General features: G+C 43.8%; 1 protein-coding gene across 1 annotated transcript; it reads right to left on the reverse strand.

Moving 5' to 3' along the window:
* Positions 1–3518: 3518 nt before the first annotated feature.
* SNIP1 (Smad nuclear interacting protein 1) lies at positions 3519–9623 on the reverse strand. The gene is made up of 4 exons (XM_019726552.3): positions 9320–9623; positions 7750–7849; positions 6285–6886; positions 3519–5334 (listed from the first exon to the last, which is right to left on the reverse strand). The coding sequence occupies exons 1-4, from the start codon at positions 9544–9546 to the stop codon at positions 5070–5072; spliced, it is 1194 nt and encodes a 397-aa protein (XP_019582111.1). The 5' UTR covers positions 9547–9623; the 3' UTR covers positions 3519–5069.
* Between the last annotated feature and the right edge of the window lie 820 nt (positions 9624–10443).

The following is a 10443-nucleotide window of genomic DNA, read 5'->3' on the forward strand; positions in this document are numbered from 1 at the left end:
GGAGAGCTGTTGTTCACAATCTTAGCTGTAGAGGGCGCAGCTTACTGGCCCATGTGGGAATCAAACCAGTGACCTCGGCATTAGCAGCATGAGTCACCAGGCCAGCCCGTTATTTCTGTTGTTTCTCACCTATAATGCCTTTTCTTGTTCATTAATAAAAATAATTGTATTTTGGGGGGGAAATGTGGAAATAACTAGAGGGGAGATAAAGAGTCCCTTCCTCCAAAGATGAATTTCATTTGTTTCAGACACCTGGAGGCACAAGGTCATCCTAAACCAAGTTCAAGGCCTGAGGTTTCCTGAGCTTCCAGGCTATAAATACCTGGGAAGATTCAATTTCTTATCCACTCTTTTATTCTAAAAGTTATAGACCTCTGATATGCCAGCTTTTTGTGGGAATCATGTTCTATTAGACTATTGCCTGTGGGCTTTGGGTTTTGATTTCTGTCCCATTCAAGCGAGGGTAAGATCTGATTTGCTAGAATCAAATGTGGTTTGCCTTTAGACCAAAGGTGGCTTCCAGACATCTACGGTCCATCTCTCTCTGGATTCTTATTTATCTTCACTTTTTGCCTGACAACTGTTTTACTAATTTGTAGGTTCTTGAATGCTTTAAGAAATTGTTTTGCTTATATTTTATCCAGAAGTTTGAGCTACTTTCAAGCAGGAGGGTTCAGAAACCAATAGTCTCACTCATCCTTTTTTCCCTGTTGAACTTCAAGTGCTTCCAAAGTTTCATTAGTTTGTTACTTCAGGTCTTTTTGAGTGCTAGTCTATCTGCCTAGAAATTCATATGCCTTTCTTTCCTCATCCCCACTGGCCTCTTCTGAGTAACTGACTCCTAAGGCTTTATTGAATACTGTTTCTCTGTGCTTCCATAATCCCCACTGCTTCTCCTCTCTAGCACTGTTTGTAGCTCCGGGTTATGTTGCTCTGTGAGGGCCAGATCTTGTAACTCTCATGGCTACAAGAAGCAGTATATCACAGTGGTTAAGCATGTGGCATCTGGAACCAGGGTGACTGGGTTTGAATCCTGGTCCTACCTACCACTGTGTGATTTGAACAACTCTGTGCCTCAGTTTTTGCATCGGCAAAATGAAATGGTAAGAGAAGCCTGCCTCGTAGGATTATGAGGAAGAAGTGTGAAGGTATCAAGGTACGCGTCAGTGTACATGTAAAATGCTTAAAGCTATGCCTTATACATAGAAAGTACTCCTAAGTTTTAGCCAGTTTTATTATTGAGCTCTCAGTTCATGGCAATTCTTAGCTACCCGATTATTGAATATTTGTTTACTTTTATGAAAACATAATGATTTCCAAGCAGCTCTGGCTATGACTTGCTGAGGTGAGGATTTGCCTGAGCCACTCTTTATCCCTGGAAATCCCAGCCATTGTGATTTCCTTGAACCCCCTATGAATGGACAACCTAATGAACCAGCTCAGCTGTCTTTTCCCTCCGCAGATTTCTTCACTAAGCTCTGTTAGGCAGATGGGAAGCCACAGTCCAGAGGAAAGACCACTGAACCGGGACTGAGGTGGGTTCTCATCCGAGCTCTTCCACTAATTTGCTGTGAGTCTTCAGGTAAACAGCTTAATGTTATAGGATCCTTTCCACATCCTCCACTCCCGCTCTGCTGTCCCCTGGACTGCTCAGTCTGAAACAGTGCCCTCCCTCTACTGATTCAAAATCCACTTCATCTCTAAGGCATACCTTAAATGCCATCTCTTGCACATGGTGCAGCCCACCTCTAAATTACTGCTCGCTGCTTCTAACTCACAGCTGTAAATCAAATGCGAGCATGGTAAGCTTATGCAACTATTGATTTAGTGAATTAATTCACTTTAACTTTAGGGTACATGTGAACAAATTAACTGTCTTAAAATTGTTTCCCATTTGATAAATATACTGGAAACTTCACCCAGGAGACCAAATGAAGCTTCCAATTCCAAAGCTTTCATTTCAATCAAGTAGCCTTTTCAGTTGATATAAATTCACATACCCAGGATCATCGTGGTCTCAGAACGTCATCTCACAAGCAGTCATTGCTGGTGTGTGGTGTGTCACACTTAGGCTTTGATTAATATAATTTCATTCCTCACATCCACAGATTTCCACAAAGGGAAGGATGTTAAAAAATATCACCATTTGGGTACAATATCAACTAATAACCAACCTGAAAATATGTTAAGTTCTAAGCCTTTTAAAACCAAGCTACATGTCTATTGTATACTGACATACTCAATACAAAATTTTTTTAATTTCAGTTGTCTGAATTACTGTGCTTTTACTTACAGCACCAGCTGCAGTTAATGAGCTGTCCTTTGCCAATATTAGAATGAGGAAACTAGATGACCAGAAAAAGGTTTTATGGGGAAAATCTGAACACTCTGTCCCATACCTTGGCAGGACTCAGACCACCAGAGGATTTGGGGGAGGGGATCAGAAGCAAAGGGCTATTTTGCAGATAGCTTGATTTCGACAGCAATAATTTGTAGACAAGCCAGCCAGGGTACAGAAAAGGTGGGGAATAAAGTTGCAAATACGTAGCTTAGATGAACATGAGTTTCTAAGCAATGAATTCATTCAAGAAAGCTTTAGGATTTTGTCAGCTTCAAATGAGAAGTCTGCTGGTGATATTTGGCTTTGGAGATGGGTAGTATCTTTTCCTTGACCATCTTTCTTAAAAAAAGGTGTGTGTAGGAGGGACACTTTCCCAGATATTGGGCATGAAGACTCTCTTAAGCCACAGGAAGCAAAAGTTTACTCCACAATTGGGACCTGTTATGGAAAAATGTAGACAAAATAGTCATCTATCACAGTGCCCACCAGGCTGGTGTGTGAGGCAAAGCCCAAGGCCTGCAGGAAGCAATAGTACGAATAGAACAGACTGAACAAGGAGGCCTTGGAGTGAGATGCCAGATTAGGCCTAATCCCTGAAAGAGAAAACCATCACTCTGGATCAAGAGAAAAACTCATCAAAACAAAACCCACCTTTTAGACATGCACAGATGTAACATATGATCTATGTGGCACAATTAAATTGGGAAAATATTAGTTATAGTGGCCCATGTGCAACACATTGGGGGGATGCTAATTGCTCTTCCGTTGTCATGTCATCTAACCTTTCATCTGAACCTTATTGTGTTCACTCTTCAAAGAGGATCTTTCCATTTCTTTTGAATAAACATTAGCCAGCTGCCCCTCCCCACTCTAGTCAACATTTAGCCGAGTACACATGTGTACGTGAGACCTCAATGGAAAAACAATTGTAAAGAAGACAGTCTAACATAAGTTTCGACCCGAGAGGAATAGTTAGCAGTAGCACTGATTGCGAGTTGTTATCATTTCTCCTTTCTCCCCATTCCACACCCCAAGGGTGAAATAGCCAGGACAGGGATCAACTGGGGTGAAGCCCCCTATATGTAACCTGTCCCAACTATTCTGGGAGGGAAAACCCCTTCACTGCCAATTCAGAAAACACTGCTGCTTCACCAGGACCAACACTCCATTGCCGAGATACGGGGCTATATTTACAAATTTTATTACCTTTTTTATCCCAAAATACATATAAATGAAACCTGCTCTTCAAATGCAGGGAGGCCTTTGCCTATAATGTAGTATTACATTTACATCACAAAACATTCTCATATGAAAATCAGTATGCAACTCTTTCACACAATTTTATATACATATATACAGTGTACACACACAGAGAGATACAATATATGTAAGTAGTTATGACTTTTCTACTTACATATATTCCTCTAGTGGAAAATTAGGAAATTGGACAATTCCCATGCTTTCCAGCCTTGGAAAGGTAAATACAACCTTTCTCAATGTTTTCTTTTAAAAAAATGAAACATGTAAACTATAAACTACACCATCTCCTTTAGACATATACACGTTAGAATAAAGCTAAGACCCTGCCACATAAATGACAGTGTGTTTCTCAAAAGAGGAAGAGATGGGCTGGCCCGGTGGCTCAGGCGGTTGGAGCTCCATGCTCCTAACTCCGAAGGCTGCCGGTTCGATTCCCACATGGGCCAGTGGGCTCTCAACCACAGGGTTGCCAGTTCAATTCCTCGAGTCCCGCAAGGGATGGTGGGCTCCGCCCCCTGCAACTAGCAATGGTAACTGGACCTGGAGCTGAGCTGTGCCCTCCACAACTAAGATTGAAAGGACAACAACTTGACTTGGGGGGGAAAAAAAAAGTCCTGGAAGTACACACTGTTCCCCAATAAAGTCCTGTTCCCCTTCCCCAATAAAATCTTAAAAAAAAAAAAAAAAAAAGAGGAAGAGATAACATTTGATTAAAAATGCAACGCTGAAGAACAGATAAGATGATCAAAATTGTTATGTACATGCTCCATGGAGAAATCAGAATTCTTTCACAGAAAACACATTCTCGACATATTTCAGCCTTTTGTGACATGAAATCAGCACCCACTGGCAGTAGTCATGATCTTCCTGTACAGTCATCTGCTTAAACAGCCTCCATAAAGCATCTGTTTAAATCCAAGTCAATAATGAGGTCATGTGGTCAATTCCCACCTCCCAAAAAAGAAGTGCAAAATCAAACTGTGACTCAAGAGCTCAACCAGATCAAAGCTTTGGTATATACTGGAGGCTGTTCTGGTGATAACCAAAGCTTAGTAAGATTCTGTTAAGGGGTTTGCCCCAGAAACAAAAACAAAATCCAGTCCACAAGGTGATAAATAAAGTAACTGTACAAAGAGAACAAGCCACAATTCCCCTTTAACCAAGGGTTTATTATTTCCTAGGCAGCAGTTCTGAAAGCACCAACTAAAGCCACAGCGCTTCTATGAAACAATGTGTTGGTGAGACTGTTCTGAAAACGTATGTCCACAGGCATGTGGCTGATGTGCCACAGAAAAAAGTTCAACCAAACATAAGTCGGTTTTCTTACACTAACGTAAGCTGGTCAGCCACCGAGGAAAGACTTAAGGCAGTAAAAGGCATTATGGAGCCCACCGCGGTGCTCTCTGAGTCAGTCCCAACGCCTTCGAGGAAAGACCGGTCTCTCCAGAGTCTGGGCTCTTCCGAGTTGCTAGCTGTCGGATACTTCCTCCTCTTCCTCCTCATCCTCATCTTCTTTCCTGTCTACTTCAGAGGTGTCAGAGGACTCATGAAGCAGAACATACTCTCTGCTGCTGAACCCAAATTTAAGTACATCTTTTTCCTTCAGTTCGTAGTATCTCTGTGGCTCAATGCGCTTATTGTTCAAGAATGTTCCATTGCCTGAACCAAGGTCAATGATGTAGGGCCTCACTCTGCGGCCAACTGTCCCATCAGCACGGGTGTATTCTACAAGCCTAGAAAAGATGACGGAGAGATACCTGTGAGCAAAACCCTGTCTCAGATCATCCAGCTTTTTGCTGGATAACTTGGCTTCAACACAGTTCAAATTCAAACTCTAAGAAATCAATGGGAAGGCATGACCTTGGACTTAGAAATTGGGGGCAAGTTAAGTAATACTTAACAGAAAAGGTGAGAACTGGTTGCTGGAGGGCGGGAAATTCATGGTATATCAAAAACTTAAAATGCAGAATTCAATGCCTCTTTCCATACTTCAGAAAATTTTAATACATTTTTTTGTGTTGTTTATAATCAATATAACGCTTCTTTCACCTATATTTCAACATATTTGATCTCCTATCACAATGGGAAGAAAGCAGTGGATTTGGACTTCAGAGTTAAGGGAGCTAGATTTGAGTCAGAGTTCTACTATGGTGAACATTTACTAGGCAAGTCACTTGGCTTTACTGAGCTTGTCTTCTCACCTGGCAAATGGGGATATTAATACCTGTCCTATCCTCCTCACAGGATTGTTGTGAGCATCAGACAGTAACAGATGTACTATGCAAACTGTCAAGAGACAGATGTGACTAACATATATGCGACTAAGAAACAGATGTGGCCACCCAGGCATTCTCATTTATGTTTCCATTTAACCCTCATAATAATAGTCCCGTGAGGTAGGCAGAAACTGAGGCCCAGAAAGTGGCTTGCTACAGGTCAAACACCTGGTACGTGACCGTGTCAGGATTCAAAACTTGGATTCTTGACACCACGTTCAATGCTCTTGTACAAATATAAGTGATTACTCAAAGGGCAGTTAGGCTAATACTCCTTAAGGCTAGTGTCAGCAGTGAGGGGTATGGGTTCTTCTGCACATACATGTACACAAAACTTAGCACCTCTAACTACCTGAGGCATTAGCTTCTGCTCACCCTTGAGTTTCTTCCCACAAATGTATACCCACCGATACTGAAAGACCGCGTGCTGCTTTGAACACGAGGGGTGATCGATTGGAATGTCAGCGATGCGGCGGTGGCGCCCCAAAAGGTAGGCGCTCTGTCGATGGATGTACATGACCGGGAGCACCTCATCGTTTTTAAAGGGGTAGAGACGCCACCGTTTTTTGGGGATCCGTGCTTCTGGGGGCTCGCTATATTTAATGACTACACCCCGGAAGGTGTTGGTGTCCTCAAGAAGTGCCCCAGAAAGTTCAAAGCTTGGCTTTTCCTTAGCGGGCACCTCTTTATCTTTGTTGTTGCCACCAGTTCGAGGAACCAGCTCCTGAGACTCATTACTGCTGGCACTAACTTCATTCTTCTGGCGATGCTCCCGCCGGCGGGCGTTATAAAACTCCCGCTCTGCTTCCTGAGCCTGTAGGTTCTGAAGGTTTCGGTCCCGTCCCTGAGCCTGCCCACTCCCAGGCCTCTCGTTAGACGTTCGCCTCTGGTGGGAATGGCCCCTGTGCCGGTCTCGGTCACTGTTCCTGGCTCGCCTGTGTTCCTGTCCTGATGCTTCCCGGTGCTGTCGATCCTCCCGTCCTCGCCGGGGAGGATGATCCTCCCGTTCCTGAAATTCAAACCCATTCAGGAAATCAAAGGCAGTTCACAGCCTATGAACAAGCCACATTCAAAAGGAATGTGATTTGGACTTTGGCCTTCAAGAGCAAAATGTCCCACAGAAATAAGGTTATCAGTGGTGGTGATGTACCTGTCCAAGGTCACACTGTGTACCCCATGCTGAAGCCCAGCTAGAGCTCTAACAGTGCAAGCCCATGTTCAGAGCCTTAGAAACAAGAGCACCTGCAGGCAAACTTATAGGGGAGCATATACAGAAGAGAGAGCTAACAGAGAGTTAAGGAGTCATGTACAAGACAAATACGTAAAGAAAAACAAGCTAGCTTTCTCTTATGCCAAAAATGAAAATGTGATAGTAATTTTAAATTATTTCAACAGTAACAAAAGTCATTCAATACCTAGGAATAAACTTAAGAAATATGTAAGATCTGATGTGACAAAATTATAGAAATGGACAACAGAAGTTGCCAGTTGAGGGGTACAAGTGGGAAAGAAATGGGTGTGACTGTGAAAGGACAACACAAAGGATCCTTGTGGTGGTGATGAAAATGTTTTATATCTTGACTGCGTTAATGTCAATAGTCTGGTTGTGATATTGCACTCGAATTTTGTATGATATTCCCACTGGGAGAAACAGGATACAGACTATATGCCTTTATTACTTTTACAGCTGTATGTGAATTAATAATTATTTCAAAATAAAAAGTTTCACTTAACAAAACAAGCAGAAAAACCCCCACCCAGTTTTGAGAAAAGCCCATTGCAGGTATAGGTGAACATACACACAACACTCCAGCTAGGATGGAAAGAGGCTCCAGATTTGGACCCAGTATCAAAAAAGCTCAATCCACTTACCAGCTTCACTTTGACTGTTGAGTGGTGAGGACTTCGGCTTCTGTTACTTCGAGGAGACTTGCTTCTTCTCCCTGAGGACTTTTTCTTTTTGGCTGGGGATCTTAAGAGAATGAGACACACAGGATTTTATCTCAATTTCCCTTCCCTGTATACATTACGTTCCGATATCAGGCTTACTACTACACAAACACCACATTTGTGAAGGTCTCTGCTTTTCACACTGTAGGAGTTAGGAGCTTCACTTTCCTAGCCCTAACATCTCCCGAGTTCCAGACCCACAGACATAACCGCTTACCAAACCGTCTCACTTACCATGTTTCCCTGAAAATAAGACCTAGCTGGACAATCAGCTCTATGCGTCTTTTGGAGCAAAAATTAATAGAAGACCCGGTATTATAGTATATTATAATTTTAATTATATTATATTATAATACCCGGTTTTATAATAAAATAAGCTGGTCTTATATTAATTTTTGCTCCAAAAGATGCATTAGAGTTGATTGTCCGGGCTAGATCTTATTTTCGGGGAAACACGGTAGATATGTAACATAACTCTGGATTACCAACCCTTCAAAACCTTTCCTTTTTGCCATCTCAGTAAATAGCATCACCATCCACCCCGCTACTCAAGCCAAAAACAATAAGTCAACCTTGATTCTTTTTTTTCTCACCACCAACAGCTTCCCACACCCCTCCCTGCAATCACATTCAATCCATCAACAAGTCCTCTGGCTCTGTCTCCTCTCTCTCCCACCTCATTCCAACCACTCTCTTTGATCGCTACACTGGATTTTTTTCTATTTCTAGAACAATCACAATTAATTCCACTTCAGGTTCTTGGCACCTATTGTTTTCTCTGCCTGGATCTTCACAAGGCTGGATTATGGATTAGTCTTACTCAGGTCTCAGCTCAAATGGCACCTTTTCAGAGATGCATTCTCCCCTTTCCCTCCAATTTCTATCGCATTACTGTTTTAATCTATCCCTAATACTTGTTACTAACTAAAACTATTTTCTTTATTTGCTAGTTATTTTGTCTCAGGGCTAGAGCATGTTAATTCTGAGAAGGTAATGACCATCTACCTTGTTCACCCCTTGTGGCCCCAGTACCTAGGGCACATAATACTCAGTAAAACTATGTTGAATGAATAAATGAAGGAGTCTAGCAGGAGACTTTTCCCCCAGAAGTTCTATCAGGTAGATCTCCTAGGCCTTCCATATGGAAATCTTTGGGGCCAGGTTCAATGTAAAGACAACACTCGCACTCCACTCGCAGGCAGGTGGGGAAAACCTTTCATTTCAACGTAAACGATCCGCTGGGTCATCCTCGGCGGAGTGCTGAGCACACAGAGATGAAAGGGCAGGATACCGTGCATTAGGTGCTTAACACCCAGCTACAACCCAGGTTGACAGGTAAACAATAACACAAGCACCACCCCGATCTCTTTCACCCCTTAGAATGAAGTCCAAGCCGCTGCGCTCAGCATTCAAGGTGTGTTTCTGACGCTACCTCGGTCCCCCTTTCTCAACGACCCGACCTAAGGTCCCCTCCAGGCTGCTTCCCACTTACCGACTACGTCCTCGGGCTCGGTTCCCGCGGTGACCAGGACGTCCCGGCTCGCCGGCCGGTGGGGACGCACTACCGCCGGAGGAGTCCGGACGGCGGTGGACCGGAGGAGCGGCCTCCGGGCTGAGGCGCTCCTGCTTCACCACCACCGCCGCCGTCGCCGCCACTATGTCCTCGTCCCGGTGCTTTCGCCGGCTCCCCCTCTCTCGCTCGCTCTTCACGTCCTTCATGCTGAGACAGCCGAGGAGCGTAGGAAAAACTACGTCCGTTGCACTTCTCTCGCTAAAGGAAATGACGGGCTAGATCCCTGGACTTCCGCTTCTGCGGTGTACGCTCTCCCAGAAACCCTCGCGACGGAGAAGCCAAACACGTGACAACGACGCTATTGTGGGCGGGGCTGTAGTGCGGCGGCTCGGGTGGCGCGAGTTTTAAGTTTCTAAAGCCAACCTCTCGAAAAAAGCTAGTTTCGAGGCTATTTGTTGTCGCATCATTAGTAATTATTAACACGGAGACCACCTAAATGCCCATCAGTAGGGAGTTGTTTAGCCAATTGATGGATGTTATATTGCCACTCGCAATGCTATTTACAAACTCTCTATGACAAAAGGAAAAAACCCTGACTTGTTAAACGACAGAAGCGGGATACAAAATTGTGCGCAAACTGTGCTTACATTTACGTTTGGAAATACGAAGGAAATGAACTCATACATGGTAGCCCGTGGGCAAATCATTAGTATTTTCCCCTCTAGTTTTGAACTTTCTGTTATGTTGTCATTTCTCCATTTAATTAAAAACAAATACTTTTTAAAACCTGAGAACTACAGATGTCTTCTGGGAATCTTCCCCAATCCTTCACTGAGAAGTCAGATGACTTCCACCTTTGCAGGTAAGAACATTGGGGATCAGCGAAGGAGACCTGCCACCTCATTCAGGTCGAGAGCTAGACGTGGCGCAGGAACCGAAACCCCTGTTTTTCTTTCTCCCAAGAGTGCCGGAGCGATCCGGTGAACAGGAGGCCTGACAAGCTAACCACAGAACTTTTCGTGAAAGCCACGCAGAAAAAAACTGGAGCTCTGCTGGCCCCGCCCAACTTCGAAGCCCCGCCCAGGCTATGAGACTGGAAGAGG

Source organism: Rhinolophus sinicus, chromosome 14, assembly GCF_057876585.1.
Source record: "Rhinolophus sinicus isolate RSI-liver-muscle chromosome 14, RSI-T2T, whole genome shotgun sequence".
NCBI lineage: Eukaryota > Metazoa > Chordata > Mammalia > Chiroptera > Rhinolophidae > Rhinolophus > Rhinolophus sinicus.